General features: G+C 42.7%; 1 protein-coding gene across 4 annotated transcripts in view; it reads right to left on the bottom strand.

Annotated features, from left to right (window-relative positions):
- Positions 1 to 1,154: 1,154 nt before the first annotated feature.
- Positions 1,155 to 16,332, bottom strand: part of FAM107B (family with sequence similarity 107 member B) — a 234,660-nt gene continuing 219,482 nt past the window's right edge. For all 4 annotated transcript variants that reach the window (XM_040451369.1, XM_040451373.1, XM_040451372.1 and 1 more), the window contains 3 exons: positions 13,328 to 13,511; positions 4,933 to 5,083; positions 1,155 to 3,957 (listed from right to left, as the gene is read on the bottom strand). In XM_040451369.1, the coding sequence (XP_040307303.1) occupies positions 3,841 to 3,957; positions 4,933 to 5,083; positions 13,328 to 13,511 (452 nt within the window). In that variant the 3' untranslated portion in view covers positions 1,155 to 3,840. The remainder of the gene's footprint in view (positions 3,958 to 4,932; positions 5,084 to 13,327; positions 13,512 to 16,332) is intronic.

Genomic DNA, 16,332 nt, shown 5'->3' with positions numbered 1-16,332 from the left:
GGAACAACACCACTCAGCAGCAATCAACATCGTCTCGATAAATAACCAAGCGTCCTTTTTCCCAGACTCTGGTTGACGATTACCATCTTGCTAGGAGACCTAGGACCAAGTAGGAAGACATTCAAAACATCTCAACTGATAATCAGACTGCATCTTCTCAAGAGGAGAAACAAAAAAAAGTAAGAAACTGTAAATGTGAGGCTACCTCAGAAAGACGTTATTTACCCAAGACCTTAGAGAGAAAACACTTCATTTCTCCTTATACCAGTAAATGTAAGCCTGGTAGTTGTATTCCAATACTTTTTAGCTGCAATTAGCATTTTAAACGTTCTCAAACACTTTAATTGCCCTCTGCTTTTTTCACATCTATTACTATTTACTCGAAGAAACAAGCAAGCGTAGAGTGGTTCGATGAAATGGAGTTAATGGCCTCAAAACTACCCCCTTGGGAAACTGCCTGGTTATTCCAAGAATGCAGCTGTAGCTCGAGTCGTGTTTGTAACCCATCTTCTGCACTGCCCTTTAGAACTCATGGTTTACCCTTGGATGTAGAAAATCTTCACTGCCCTGAGTACATTTCATTTTCAAAATAGAGTCTAATACAGCTGGGTAATCAAACTGAGTAATAACTCGGGGCTGGAAAAAAAAAAAAGGCACAGAGAGACTGGAATCTCCAAACTATTTTAACTAATAGTGCAGTATAATCAAGCGTACAGTTTCCCAAAGTCACTTTTGAAGGATAACATTAACCTAGTTAAATAAGCGGAATAATTTCATGGTCACACCTCAGATATGTTATATGTACTAGCTCATGGCATTAAAAAATGGCCCTTGCCAAAATACACCTCCCACTGTTCTACCAGGCTACTTAGAATTCAGAATACTTTGACCTGATGGACAGCTAGCTGCTGCTAAAATACCACATATTTTATACAAAAAGTAGCATGATCCCTTACCATGAATTTGTTTGACACAATGAATTGTCAGCCAGACTGATGCAAGACAGAGGACATAACTGATGGGGGCGGCAGGGGGGGGTGTCAAAGAGGACAGTCACCAAAGGAAGACCCTAAGACCACCTTCTACTGAAGGTGAACACAGCAACCCCCCTTCGGTTCCAGATATCCACCTCCAACAGATCAGACAAACACAGCTGCGTGGTCCAAGCGCGTGGTGATTTTTATTAAGAATAACTTTGGTTCTAAGAATTCCACCCTCAGTTCTGTAATACTTTCCATTAAAAACAATTATACAAGAGCAAATACAAAAAATATTAAATTATGAAAACAAATCCATTAAGGCTCCCTTTATATATATTATATACACTCAAACAAGTCAAGATTTTTCAGAGTAGAAGAATAAAGTCAACTGTTGCAGCTTAGAAATCAATACTACTTTACTACCAGGAGACTATAAAACACTGAACTATTTTAAGAAAACCAGAGTGGAAAAATGGAGCCATTTCTGTCAAAAAGTGGCTCAAAGCACAAAACTGCCCGGATGTTCAGGAGTCCTAGGGGTTTGGACCGCACAGTATTAACGTGTGGAGGGGAGACTGGCACCCTTTTAAACTCAGGCTTGTGAGCTGAGCTGAGCTGACGGCTTCAGGGAGCTTCTCGACCTGTACATCCCACTGTTTGGTCATAAGACATCACCTCACGCTATTTACAAGTCTTCTGGCCAGACCTTGTACTACTCGCTACACATAACTGTGCAGACTGGTGAGTGAGACTGGGAGGGAGATGCTTTTGTCCTTTTTCTTCCCAGTGAAGAACGAATTCTAGGTAAGTTCTAGGAACAGAATCGGTCCTTCTGAAGGAGTCTGTTGGGGACCCTTGAGAATTCTATCGAGTGGCAGAATTACTTCAGAGACGCAGGACTTAAGATCCAACATCCAGTTAGGTGAAAGGCTATGAGCTAGTCCTGAATCTTCATCCTGCAAATCTCATCATTAGTCCATATACACAAAGACAGCACTCCAGTCAGCGTGCAATCAGAAATGTACCTTCAAGAGGATCACGTGACATACCTTCTTCTCTCAAAAAGAAAGAGGATGGGAAAAAAAAAGTTACCATTCCATCCTTCAAAAGTAGACTATGACAGAGCAATGTTTTATCTTCAGCATCTCATGTTTCGTTCAAATAATACCCACTGGTGAGAAATCACCCACTGTGGGTGTGGTCGACATGTCCTCTAACTGGCAGTATGTGCTGTCTCTGTGTTTACCTTCATCTTGTTCACATGAGGACTGAGTATGAGCCTGTCAACTATGAAAACTAAAGCATTCCCACAGAAAGCTAATTTCTACTATGCTTATTAGGATTAAAAGCTTGGGATCCAGTTTTCTATGAGCCTTTAAAGGAGAGGACCCTGCAATGTAGAAATTACTGGCTGAATCATCTGGATGGAGAACATACTGAATCCACATGAATTCTTCCAGATCACCCCCAGTAAAATGTACCAGCGGTAATAAAACGTACTTTGCGTAAGGATTTCGCTGTTGTCCGCCTGGGACTCACTTACGATAGCAAGCTAGCTGGTGTGCGGAAGCTGGGCGGCCTCTCCCTTCACCTCAGCGTTTCCTGAGGTGCATACAGTGGTCATCATCGCTGACAGAGCAGCGAAAGAGTCTTTCTTCACCGGGAAAAAAACAAAACAAAAACAAAAACAAGGCAAAGCAGTATGTGATCCTTGATCCGAAATTTCCAAAACTGGGAATTCTAATGACATCCAAAATGTACAGATGCTATCAACCTTCCACCTAGGCCTCCTGGAGACCGATCTACATTTGTTTCACATTAGAATACCCAGACAAGTCCTCCTTGCCTGGCTCCCAATGGGAGCTTCCCCCACACTGTTCTCAAAGATTTGGACCCTCTATGTTTGACACTGAAGTTGGGTTATATGCAACTAGTTTTTATACTCCAAAGGAGCGGAAGGATTGTTTCATATAAAGGGACTAGGCTCGGCAAGAAATTCAAACACAAAACAAAACAAGATCCTAATAGTTATCAAAGCAAGAATTGGATTTATACAATGTGCCTTCTCTGAACTGGACTGTCACTATGGAGCATTCTAGTATCAGAGAACCAAAAGCAATTAAAATAAGATCAAGACGGACCTTTATGTGTTTTTTGTTTCCGTATGTTTTACATGTAACTTGTTTGCGTACTTTTAGGTATTTTTGTTTCCATGTTTTTAAACCTTCTCACCCTATTTCTGAATCTTAATGCCAACAAAGGTAACAGCTGTGCTCAACATTAACATCAACATTCTCAGGTGTCAACCTAACACGGGTGACAGTAGGACTACACAAGACAATTCTGGATTCTCAACAGAGAATTTACAAATATAAGATGTAACAGATCAATGCCTTTCTATGTGATCTAAATTATCTAGCAGATACCTAAAGGAAAAAACAAAACACGTTTTGTTTTTTTGTTTTAGATTTTAGAAGGAGAAAGGCTCTCTGCCCCACTAAACTTGGACTGAAAGAAAAACCAAGTAGTGCAATTCTGAAGAATTTATTCCAGTGTCCTCTTTCTTTTTTGCTGTTGTGGTTTTGTTTTTGTTTTTTTTTAAGTCTTTGAACACAGGTTCACTTATCCCAACTTAAGTGCCGGTCAACGTCCTTCATTTGGCGAATAGAAATCAACTGTCACAGGTCATTTATCCACCCAGATTGTAGGAAAACCAAAACCAAATCCTTTTTAAAGTAACAATTCTCTGCTGGCTGGGGTTCTCTCCAGGGGCTTCTGCCCTGAGCTTAAGTGCTGCGGAGACACCTGCACACGGCCTCCCCGTGTGGTGTGCTGGGCGCGCGGTCTCTGTGGCCCAGGCCTACGACTCCTGCGCTTGGGCCACTTCTTGGCCTGTTCTCCTGAGATTGCCTTTAACCTTCACAAACTCTGGGGTGTTTTCTTGTTCTTCTTGCAATTTCTGCTTCTCAAGTTCATGCTAAATGAAATTCAGAAACAGGAAAATTATTTACAAAATGAGAGGCTTTTCGAAACACCACTCCTCTTTCCAAAGTCCCTAACACCTTCATTTCCCAGTGGAGGAAATTCTCTCCCAGTCTCCACCTTAGGTGTATGTATGTACGGACATGTGCAGGCCCTGGGGTCGTCCTGCGAGGGAGCAGCAGCCCCCCCGGGTGGTACTACCAGCAAAACCAAAACCAAAACCCAAAAATCAAGGCTACGGAAACAGGATCCCGAGACCAATGTGCAGTTGGTTGGTGAGGCTGAATCTCACTCAATTGCTTGAGCTCCCCAGTGCTCTGCTGTGAGTTCAGGGATATTCCCCAGTTTGGGCTTTGCCTCCTGAATCCTTGTCTTTACCTCATTTGAATGTATTTTATGTAGCCCATTAGCTGACATTCTGTCTCATAGTTTCCTTTTGTGAAATCAGCATTTACATCTGACATGTCTGGCAAATTTTGCTTGTTCCAACATTCTTATTTCTCAGGACAGAAGAGATAACTCTTGAGAGGAGTCAACCAGAGAAAGTCATATACTGCATGATCTCCCTTATTTGTGCAATCTAGAGAAACCAAAACTGTAAACGCAGAGAGTAAAATGGCGGCTAGCGGGGGCTGGGGAAACGGGAGAGATATTGGTTAAGGGTAGGAACTTGCAACCAGTAGAGAAGTAATACACAGCACAGCACAGTAATTATAGCCACCAAAACTACACTATGAACATAAACAAACAAAAGTACACTATGAACAGAAACATGCTAAGTGACTAGACCTTTAGTTCCCAACGCTGAAATGATAATTACGTGATGTGACAGGCGCTAGCTAACACTTCAGTGGCAAACACACCGCAATATAAAAGCACCAAGTCAGCACGCAGTACACCTTAAACTCACATGATACTGAATGTCAGATGGATCTGAATAAAGGAAAAAGACAACTTTCATCTCACTCACCTGCTCCAGCTTCTGCTGCCGTTTTAATAGTTCTATTTCCAAGTCAGATTTCTTCTTTTGTGCTTCTTCTTCTTTCTGCTTTATTACTTGATCTCGTTTTCTCTTTTCCATCACCTTTTGCAGTTCTGGCTTATTCTGAGGGGCAAGACCCCTGCGTAAATAAGTAAATAAATAACAAAATTAGAAAGTCTTAATCTTAAAAACAAAAACAAAAGAAAGTTTTAATCTAATGGGCACATCCTTCATCAACAGAAATTTACGGCGTCAGCCACAGAAAAGGGGTCTACTGAATTGGCAGCATCACTATGATGCCTACTAGCTGCTAGTCAGCACGGGTCGTGTCAGAAATTCACGAGCATGGAAGAAAGACAAGAACAACTTCCAAGAGTAACGCAAAATGCATTCATTCAATAAAAATGGACTGAGCACCTACTGTGTGCCAGATACTAGGCTACGTAAAGGGTAGTGAGGATGGTTTGGAGGGGGGAAGGTCAGAATAGCAGGCTCATTCAATGGGTATTATGATCGCTTATGATGCTGATGGAGACGGAGAAGATGGAGACGGAGATGGTGGAGAAGACAGTGATGGAGAAGATGGAGATGACAGAGAAGAGGAGGACAGGAATGACACAAGATGAGGAAGGTGGAGATGGAGAAAACAGAGATGGAGATGATGGGGATGGAGATGACAGAGGAGAACAGAGATGATGGAGATAGATAGAGATGGTGAGGATGGAGATACCCAGAATATGAGGTGCCTCCACCTGAAGTTTTAGGGAAACCTTCCCAAGATGGAGCCCCCGATCCCACATACTAAATATAGCCTTGAATCGAGTGCCTGCGTGGCTCAGTTGGTTACACATCCGACCCTTGGTTTCACCTCAGGTCACGATCTCATGGTTCGTGAGATTGAGCTCTCCGTCGGGCTCTGTGCTGACAGCACGGAGTCTGCTTGGGATTCTCTCCCCCTCTCTCTCTCAAAATAAATATTAAATACACACACACACACACACACACACACATTGCCTAGAGTTAGGCTAGCACAGAAATGTAAACAGCAAAGTGGCCCTGGACCCCTCTTCCAAAATTCTCAAATTTGTCGTAGGGCTCTTGTATGCCAGAAGGCACGTCTAAGATTTCATCACTGCTGGGGGGGGCAGAGAATTCTGATCCCTTGACTCCTAGTGCTCCATACAGTAGAACTGCTTCAGATGTGTAGTTTACTACTGATGATGCACGGAAATCAGGCTTCAGGGAAATTTTACTTTTCTAAGAGATAAATCAGGCTGCCTTCTTTGCAGATGGGGAGAAACAAAAGCAAAACTTAGACCATTTCCTAGCAACCCTGCACCCAAAATGTTTGGGGTAAGTCAAGGACATTTCCTTAGGTGGAACTTCTATGTTTAACTGTCAGCTAGGACATTGCTGGTTTCTATTTTTCTACCATTTCCTTAAGATTTCTTCAGTCCAGGCTTTCCACGGTGCTGGCTCAGTCAGCCTATCTCCTTCTGTCTTCCTTCTCTCTTTAGCAAGTCTCCACTAGCTCTCAAGTAATCTCAACTTGATACTAACATTTACTAAGAGCATTTAAAATAAAAATGAAACAAACCACAGAACAGGAAGAACATCATCAATTTCAGGCAGCACAGGGTGGAAGTGATGGTGGGCGTATTCACTCTCACGCATCCACACACATGCACATTTGACCTGTCAGTGACCCAGGCTTTTCTGGGCAGCAGGAAGGGCCCTACTGAATCAACTCAGGACTGAGATGGGCCCATGCACCTTCCCACGCACCTTCTGGTCCTGCTGATGGTGACTGCTAGTCTGTAATTCAGGAATGTCTACCTTGGTGGTGGTTCTCTAAACTATTTGAATCAACCAATGTGTCTGTCTCAGCATCTGGGAGTCATCTGAGTAACTGTTAAATCAAATAACAATTTCCCAAGTGTGGGCTCTGGCTGCAAGAAACTCGTCAACACACTCCTCTCAATGTCTTTCAAGTTCACACTGTTTCATCTGTAAACAAATCTTCAATATCACACTTCTTCATTTATCTAACTATAATTTTTTAAGATTCTGGCATCTCCCCTATCTCCATTTTTTTAATCACAAATGTTTCAAAGTTGTTTACAGAGTAAAGATCAGTATATGCCATCGCTACAGACAAAGGATGCATAGTCAAAATAACATGTATCCTCACTTTCCCAATTTTCATTAGCAGAACTTTTAGTAAAAAAGAAGAATGAAAAACATTAAATTCAGCCAAAAAAAAAAAAAAAAGAAACAAAGGAAAGGAGATGAGTTACTTCTGTGATTTAATTAGTGTGTTTTGCAGTTACTAAGATCTTATGATGGGGGCACCTGGGTGGCTCAGTCGGTTGAGCGTCCGACTGTTGGTTTCAGCGCAGGTCATGGTCTCACGGTTTTGTGGATTTGAGCCCCTCATCAGTCTCCTTGCTGACAGTGCGGAGCCTGCTTGGGGTTCTCTCTCTCCCTCTCTCTCTCTGCCCCTACCCGACTCACGCTATTTCTGTCTCTCTCAAAATAAATAAATTTAAAAATAAAGATTAAAAAAAAAAAAGATCTTACGGTGTCGACAGAAGTATCGAGGAACTATTCTGGAAGTTAAATATGAAGTGTAATAAAAACTACTTATGGTACTTTGTTCACAATAAATGTAAGTGGCACCTGAGCATAAGAAAATTTGTTTGTAAATAATCTGAGTAAAGACCCACTCAGTTCCATGACTATTAAAAAGCTTCAGTAGGATACCACAGACAGAATTAAGGGACTTAAATTTTAGGATTAAGAATTTAGCTATCTACATGATTTAAATTTCAAAAATTTTCCTTTCCTTTTATTTCACTGGCAAAATTAACCTCAACGGTTATTAAATTCTTCTGGATTATGCAAAGGATGCTCAACAACTTTGATGTATGAACACTAAGCTGGCATTCCGCTGCAGCCTATGAATGGGTTTAACTAACATCCAGTATTCATTTTCTAGTCAAAGACTTTACACAATGGAGACAGTAAGATAAAATATTTAGCCACAGAAAGCTCAGGGAAATGGTGCTTATCTGATAAATGTTCTGCACTTACAGCAGTCAAAAAGTCATGCAAATTTAGTTAATATTTTATCACAGAAGATCACTTCACTTTCTGTGCTGAATGGAAAGTCAAGCACTGCCCATATGATTCTGAGTTGAAAACTGGATCAGCCTGTAGAGAGTGCCCAGAGACAAAAACAAGCCACTCCAAATCTCATGGACTACAGTGTCATTCTTTGCATGCTAACAGCTGATTTCTCTTTAATCACTTCTGACAGATACAATTAACAAGCACTTTCAATTCCTCTATGATTGACAGGTGCTTAAGTCCTGATGGCTTTGAACCACTCAACACCAACAGTTATTTCTGGGTCTAGTTCCTGTGACTATAATGTGACAGAGGGCACCCAAGACAGTTTTTTAAATTCGTAAGTGCTCTTTGCAAAAACAAAACAAACAAACAAAAAGGCAGGTAACATATACACCCATATATGTAAAAGTAAAAGCACACCTAAACTCCCTGTTTAGCAAATCTTGGGAGCACCGCATACACTGTATTCCATGTGGTTCGAATTGTACAGAGTAGAGTCCTTGCCCCACGGACCATTTCCCATTCTTACACCCACAGATAACTGAGACTTTGGTCTGTCCTCTTCCATACTTTCTATGGCCTCCTCCTCATCCTTCTGAACATCTGCCTAAGATGTCGTGGTACAGAAGTGCCATAATTTTCCCACTCCCCTGACAAACATGTAGGTTGTTTCCAATTGCTCCCTATTAAAAGCAATGCAGCAATGAACTTCCTTATACATGTATACCTGCCCTTTTATAGAACTATTTCTGTTGGCTAGATGCAAAAAAGTACAACTGCTGGCTGACCAGCACATTTTACGTTTCAGTGGGTATTTCCAAACTGCCCTCCTCCAAGAGAGGCTCCAACAATTTATCTTTCTACCACTAGCGATGAAATGTACAGACGACTTTTGAAGGCACATTTCACATTTCACATAAACCACTGAATACATCAAGGGGCAGACTGGAAGGGTCTATATTCATTCACTCCACCCCCACCCCAGACACATAAAACCCATAAAGGTGAAATTCCCTCTCTCCTCACCTGGGAGAGCACGGAGCCAGAGGCAAGGGCTGGCTCAAACACTAACGGAACAGCTCCCCTCCCCACCCAGCCAAATATCTCCTGGCCGAATTTTTTTCTTAGGGTGGAAGGGGAGGGTTGCATTTGGATTTCAAGTCCTTGATCTTTAAATCTTGGAATCTTCTGGTTTGACCTGTCTTTACCTACATTTTTGGCTTGAGTCATTTCTACCTGCATGGATTCTAAATGCAAATACTCCTAACTCAACTTCCCATATTTTTTGCCACGTGGTACAGCAACAAGTATCTACTGAGGAACTATCTGTCCAGCAAAGCATATAAAATGAACTAAAATCACAGGAAACAAAATTGCTGACTGGAAGGTACAAGCCAAAGAACCAATTTTAGAGATGTGTTTAGGTGATTGGATATTCTATATCTGTGGCCAAAAGTACTTTGTAGAGAAGATAGAATCTAAGTTATATAAGAAATATCCCTATATTTTTAAGACCTCTCAAGCACTTTTTTTTTTACATTTTTATGTTTGAGAGAGAGAGCCTGAGTGGGGGGGGGGGGGGCAAAGAGAGGCGAGCAGGGATGGGGGAACAGAGGATCTGAAGCGGGCTCTGCGCTTCAATCCCTACATTTTACAGCATCAAGACTGCTGTGGGGCTCAAACTCATGAACCGTGAGATCATGACCTGACTGAAGTCAGATGCTCAATCGACTGAGCCACCCAGGTGTCCCGAACACTCATCTTTCAACTACAAAACGTAATTTCTCTTGAAATCTGCCAACTACAAAAAATAATGCCTCTTGAAATCTGCCCTTTAAGCCACTGGGAACACCTACAGAACCTGAGAAGCTGACCAAAGGTCTTCATAATCAGACCTAATGGCAGACTGTAACCAGATCAAAATTTAAAAATTCTTAATCTAAAACTGATCTAGGTCCAAAAGACGGTAAGTAGAGGAGAATTATATCCTTGACAGGGTGTAGGTTTCAGAGTATTTACGAGTATCTACGAGTATTTGTTTTCCTAAACAGTGAATCTGCTTTTATCTTATGATCTCTAAAATGTAACCTGAAAAACTCTGTGAACCAAATGCTCCCGGGTTTTGAGCCAAATTTATGCTTAAGTAGAGCAAAGGTACAGGGCTCCATGGAATGCTTGCTTTGCGTTGATCTCATTTCTGTCTCCCTTTGTTTTCTCCACTTTTTTTTCTGAGTGATACTATTACTCTATTTGGTTTATCTGTATGAATTGCTTTTTATTCTATGTTTATTCTCTGGGTTTTCTTGTATTTATATGTCAAATTAGGGCAACCCCAAGGTAACACACACTGGGTTACTGGAAAGATCACTGGTTAAGATAAAATATGGGAAGGTCCTTTACAAATTGTAGAAAAGGAAGCAGACTTTCATTATGATTCAAGCCAAAAACCAAGTACAATTATCCTTTAACCAAATATATATATTATCCGTCTGAAACTTCCTATCATTTGGCACAAAAATTTCTTGATTTTCTAAATTTAGAAATTTTATTTCTAAATAAAAACCCCAGAGTCTCTAGTAAGTATATATGATAGAAGATGAATCAGAGAAGAAACTGCTTGAGACATTTTCACTCCACAAACCAACTGTATTTCTAATGTGAGGACCCCACCAAACTAAGATCTTATGTTCAAAAACCTGAAAACATAGGATGAGATACATGCATTGGATTTTGAAACCCACCTTCCTGCCTTTTCGGTTTCTTTTCCCCCTCTTGATATACTTCAAAAGCCAGGCCACAGCCCTTCAGAGAAAAGGGGGAAGCAGCAATGGGAATTTTCAGAAGATGCTACATGGGAGGTGGAATATGGATGGGACTAACTGAACATTTATTTTTTAAATTTATTTATTTTTAATGTTTGTTTTTGAGAGAGAGAGAGAGAGAGAGAGAGAGAGTGAGTGGGGGAGGAGGAGAGAGGGAGAGAGACACAGAATCCAAAGCAGGTTCCAGGCTCTGAGCTGTCAGCACAGGGCTCAACTCAGGGCTGAAACTCATGAACCACAAGCTAGATCATGACCTGAACCGAAATCGGACGTTCACCCAACTGAGCCACCCAGGCGCCCCGAATTGAGCATTTGTTATACCCCAGTCATTTTAACAGGTATTCACACGTTATTATTTAATTTTTTTTTTTAAGTAGGCTCCATGCCAAGCATGGAGCCCATCGTGGGGCTTCAACTCACGATCCTAAGATCAAGACCTGAGCTAAGATCAAGAGTCGGACATTCAACCGACTGAGTCACCCAGGCGCCCTTATTTATTTTGTTTTTATTAGATGTTTTTATTTATTTTTGAGAGAGAGAGAGAGAGAGAGAGAGCGCGCGCGCGCGTGAGCATGATCAGTGGAAGCGCAGAGAGAAAGAGAGACACAGGATCCAAAGCAGGCTCCAGGCTCTGAGCTGTGAGCACAGAGCTGGACACAGGGCTCAAACTCACAAACCATGAGATCAAGACCTGAGCTGAAGTGGGACACTCAACCAACTGAGCCACCCAGGTGCCCCATCCCCTATTTATTTTTTGTAAGAAGGATATTTTTATCCCCGATTTCACAGATGAAGAAATGTGTATCAGGAAGGGGGACCTTGTCCAAGGTCATAAAGGTAGGTCAAGTTAAACGGCAAACCAGTATTTAGATGATTTCCCTCTAACCTCAGAGCAACATCCTCTCTACACCATGGTACTTGAGGGAACACCAGCATTCTCCCAAATTACTTGAGCTGGGCCTGGCTAAAGAGTCAGCTGTGTAAACAAGGAAAAGAAATCATGGGCCAGAGAAAGTCAGACAGAAGGAAGGTCTATTTTCACAGAAAATGACTATTCTAGAAAATTTGGAACCAGATTCGATTGTACAAACCTATACGTTTTAGATATAACACAGGGTACTAAGTACATTTTTGTGGAATAATTTGTAGGCTATAATTCAGGGAACAAGTCTGCCAATTTTGGTTTTACCTTTGCCTCTCTTCTGACTTGGAGCCTTTTCATAGATACAATAGAAGAACAAAACCAAACCAAATAAAACAAAAACAGCTTGGGCCAGAATGTCTCTTACTAGAGATCAACCAAGTCCCCTCCTCCCACTTTACAGATAAGGCAACTGAGGACCAAGAGGTAAAAGATGATCAGAAAATCACTCAGTGGCAACGGCTACTCTTTTGGAGTACATTAAACTTTCGATCTTTGTACCAAAATGCAGGCATCATTCCCCAGGTAAGACTGCCTTCAAACTCTGTGGTCTATTTAGGAACGTACAGTTCTGCTTTGCTTTGGGCATGATATCAATTCTACATATTTTTTCTTTTATGTGACAAAGATGGTTAGAAGCTAAGCACTTATTCAAAAAGGATCAAACGTGCATTCAGTTTAATCAGCATGAATCTAACAGCATACGGGGGCACGTGAATAATGCGTGGCAGGGGTGCACTAGGGAAGGAGAACTGCCGCCAACATCTCTTCACATTTTTTTATTTTTATTTTTAAATTAGGCCTTCCTGCTAAAATATGACCCGGCTGCTTAACTTGGTCTGTATATCCTTCAGTTCAATGGGTACCTTAGTAAGGCTGAGTAAAGAGTGGGGCAATGAATGACCCATAAGGTCCCACAGTTAAGATCAAAAGTTTCATTCTGAAGATCCCAGAAGAGCTCCAAAGGAAGCTTAAAGGCTCTTAAATAAAGTAAGTAATTCTGTGTCCTAATAAATAAAAATAATTTTGTATCCTTGGCTCTCCCAGTCAACCTGCCCTGCCCAGAATCACTTAAAAAGCAAACTATACCAACCCAACATCCAAATTTTTTACAGCACACATGGAGCAAACTGTCTACAAAGAAGATAAAAGGTAAATGTTTTCTCTCTTCCAAAAAAATAATAAATGCCCCAAATATAAGGGGAAAATTCAGAATTTTTACAAATCTAACAAATAAGGTATTCCTCTTCAACTTAGGATACTCTTTTATCCGTAATCGATCCCCTCACATCCAAATTCTAAAGCAGGTGTCTATTTTCAAAGAGGACACAGTTCTGCAGAATGCAGAGTCATTCCAGCAGATGATGGGACTTTATGGGGGGGAGAGGGGGTGCCCTGGCTCAAGGACACCAGAAGGAACAAGGCAGCCTTAAAAACCATCAGGAAAGGTAAACATCTCTGAAGCTTAAGTCCCCAAAGGAAAATTCTGCTCAAGAAACCACCGTACCTTTTTTGATTCATGAGAAGTTCCCTGTGAAGATCCTGATGGTTGCGGGATGTTTTGACAGGATTGACTAGTTTCTGAGGCCTAATTAGCTCTGGATTGTCATCTTCCACGTAGTCTGGCTCAGCCATGATGTTTCTCGGAATGAGATAGGCGTCCTTGAAGTCACTGTCCTCAGACGGGCCGTCTGAAAGAGAAAGGTGACACGGTCTCTGGTCTTTCCTGCTGAGGCGTGCCATCCCCCAGGGCCCCACTTCACTGCTTCACTGAAAACTCCTCTGAAGCTTCGAGAAAGCAGGAGGCAGAGAAAAAGAGACACAACAATGGCCGTGGTTTTCCAGGTGACTAAAGCAAAGGGGACCCACGATCTGACTCTGGTCACTACTGCTCACACTATGCTTCCTGCCAACATGTCAAAAGATCACTTAACCCCATAACAAGCACCTGGACACCTGACCGGGATCCTTCATTGCTTCTTTCAGCCCCCTCCCCCCACCCCCACAATGAATGTGCACCAGTAATGGGCAGACCCATGACACCCATCAATGTTGCAAGGCTTCTAGAGCACAGAGCACTGCTTCTGATGTTGCCACTGGCCGGGGTCTCCTCTCCCCTTACATGAGCACCCAGCTCACATTGTCCTCTGCTCCCTACTCAAACGTCACCTTCTCAGTGAGGTCTGACCTCTCCCTACCCTACTTAAACCCAACCCGGCCCCCAGTTCTTCCCTGTCAGTCCTGTGAGTTGGCTTCTTGGTTACTGGCTCTTGAAAGCAAATGCTCCCGAGGGCGAGAATTTTGTCTTACCTACCCCCTCTCCAGCTGCCCTACAACAGTGCCAGAAAAAAAGGAAGTGACAAGAAGGGAAGACAAAGGGAGAATACTTCGCGGCAAGAACGCGTCTGTATAGGTTTTTGGCGGGGAGGGCAGGCAGTCACTGGAGCACAGCGCAACAACTCCATGGAATGCCTGGGCAGAGTCCCACGGCCTTTCTGGGCTCAGACTCCTGATCAGTAAAGCAAAAGGAACAGAGGATGATCCCCAGGGTTCCTTCCCCCCCCCCCCCACCGCCCCCACCCCGTGTTCAATTCTAGTCATTCATTCTATGATTTAAGTGTGTGTCCCCCCATAAGAGATGCTCAGGACACAGGTCTCCCCCACACACGCCCCTGTAGCTACGCAGGGGCAGTGTGTGGTGCACAGTGGGCAGTCCATGAACATTCATGATATTTAATGAGACAGAAGAACAAACTCAGCGAGGGCAAGAGCTGGGAGGAAGAAGGCTGGCTGGGCATCAGGCTGGAAGCTGATGGGTCCAGCCGGCAGGCACTCCATTGCTGTGGACCCCTAGGCACTTTTGGTGTTGACCTCAATCCTGCTCCCCTGCCCCCAAAACAAATCTGTCCAATATTTCAAGATAATTAACATGCCATTTCATGCTTCCCTGTCCCTGTATGATGACTTTACTTCCCAAACCAAAAATGAGATACAGAGTCTGACTATGGCACAGTATTTGACACTGGGCCTTCCCTCAAAGTCCAGAGAGGGGCGCCTGGGTGGCGCAGTCGGTTAAGCGTCCGACTTCAGCCAGGTCACGATCTCGCGGTCCGTGAGTTCGAGCCCCACGTCGGGCTCTGGGCTGATGGCTCAGAGCCTGGAGCCTGTTTCCGATTCTGTGTCTCCCTCTCTCTCTGCCCCTCACCCGTTCATGCTCTGTCTCTCTCTGTCCCAAAAATAAATAAACGTTGAAAAAAAAAAATTTAAAAAAAAAAAAAAATTAAAAAAAAAAAAAAAGGCCAGAGAATAAGTTTACTAATTCTCTGGCCAGTTTGACGCCTCTGGACGGAACAGCGACCACACAACAGGCCAAGGTTGGGGGAAGACCGGCACGTGCATGGGCTCACACCCAAAACGGCCACCTTCCCCCACCTCTCCAGGGACACGGAGAGAACGATCCCCTCCACGCGTCCTGGCCCAGCAGTGGTGCAGATGTACTTCCACCATGACACAGAGGAGCCAGGGGTTTCTGCCTATTCTCCCCACGAGGCAGAACCGCTTCTTTTACGGCTCTAAATCCCCAGGCCCAGCAAAGTGCCTGGCACATGGCAGAAGCTGAATAAATGTTAACTGAATCAAATCTGGTCTAAACTCAAAAAGTGGAGAAGTCTTCCCGGGATAAGCTCCTCGACGGAAGACAAGTTCCATCTTTATTTCTGCCCATGACATCAACCCACCGAGCAAACATGAAGTAAAAGCACATATATTCACACAAGAGGGTGGGATGAAGGGAGGAGAGAACACACGGTGTTGTTTCCATGGACTCTGGGCACAGGACTGAAGGGGTAGGCAGTGGAAAAAATAAAGATGTGTTTTCAACTAAAAATTTTAAAACAAAAACAAAAACTGGATCCAGTTGCAGTTAGTCACAAGCAGGAGTTTTGCTCTCAAGGTCATGAAGATGCTTTCCCAGATCCTGAACTATTCCAAACCACTGGTGTGTTCTTCCACACCCAAGGGGAAAAGATGTTCCAAGCAGCAGTCAGCAATCACCCAGGGCCCGGACGTGACCATAGGTGAGCCTAGCAACAACCCAACGAACAGAAGAACTAGAATCTTCACTTTGCAAACAATAAAACGGGGAAACAAAAAGTAACTTGTTCATGCTAATATTACTAGTAATGGGAAGCTCAAACTAAAATGAATGTCTCTGGTCTCAAACCTGTTCTCTCTACCAAATTTGCTATTTTTATAGCAAAATCTCTTGAAGATTAATGTGAAAATAAAGAGATTAAAAATCCAAAGAATAAAGAAATCAGCTAAAATAGAAAAACTGTGGATGCACTATTTGTTTATATATTTTAGGTTTAACGGCATAACTGAGGCTCAGAATTACTGAACACTGAGATGTGCATAACAACTTACGCCAAATATTCCTTGAACGCTATTGACATGGATCCTTTAAATCAGAATGCCTGCAACCGCACTGACTGGAGAATTACAAACCTTGAC

This window comes from Herpailurus yagouaroundi, unplaced genomic scaffold, assembly GCF_014898765.1.
Source record: "Herpailurus yagouaroundi ecotype Mexico unplaced genomic scaffold, PumYag 203, whole genome shotgun sequence".
In the NCBI taxonomy this organism is placed as follows: Eukaryota; Metazoa; Chordata; class Mammalia; order Carnivora; family Felidae; genus Herpailurus; species Herpailurus yagouaroundi.
Note: the sequence above shows the minus strand (reverse complement) of the source record. Positions and strands in the feature narration are given on the sequence as shown.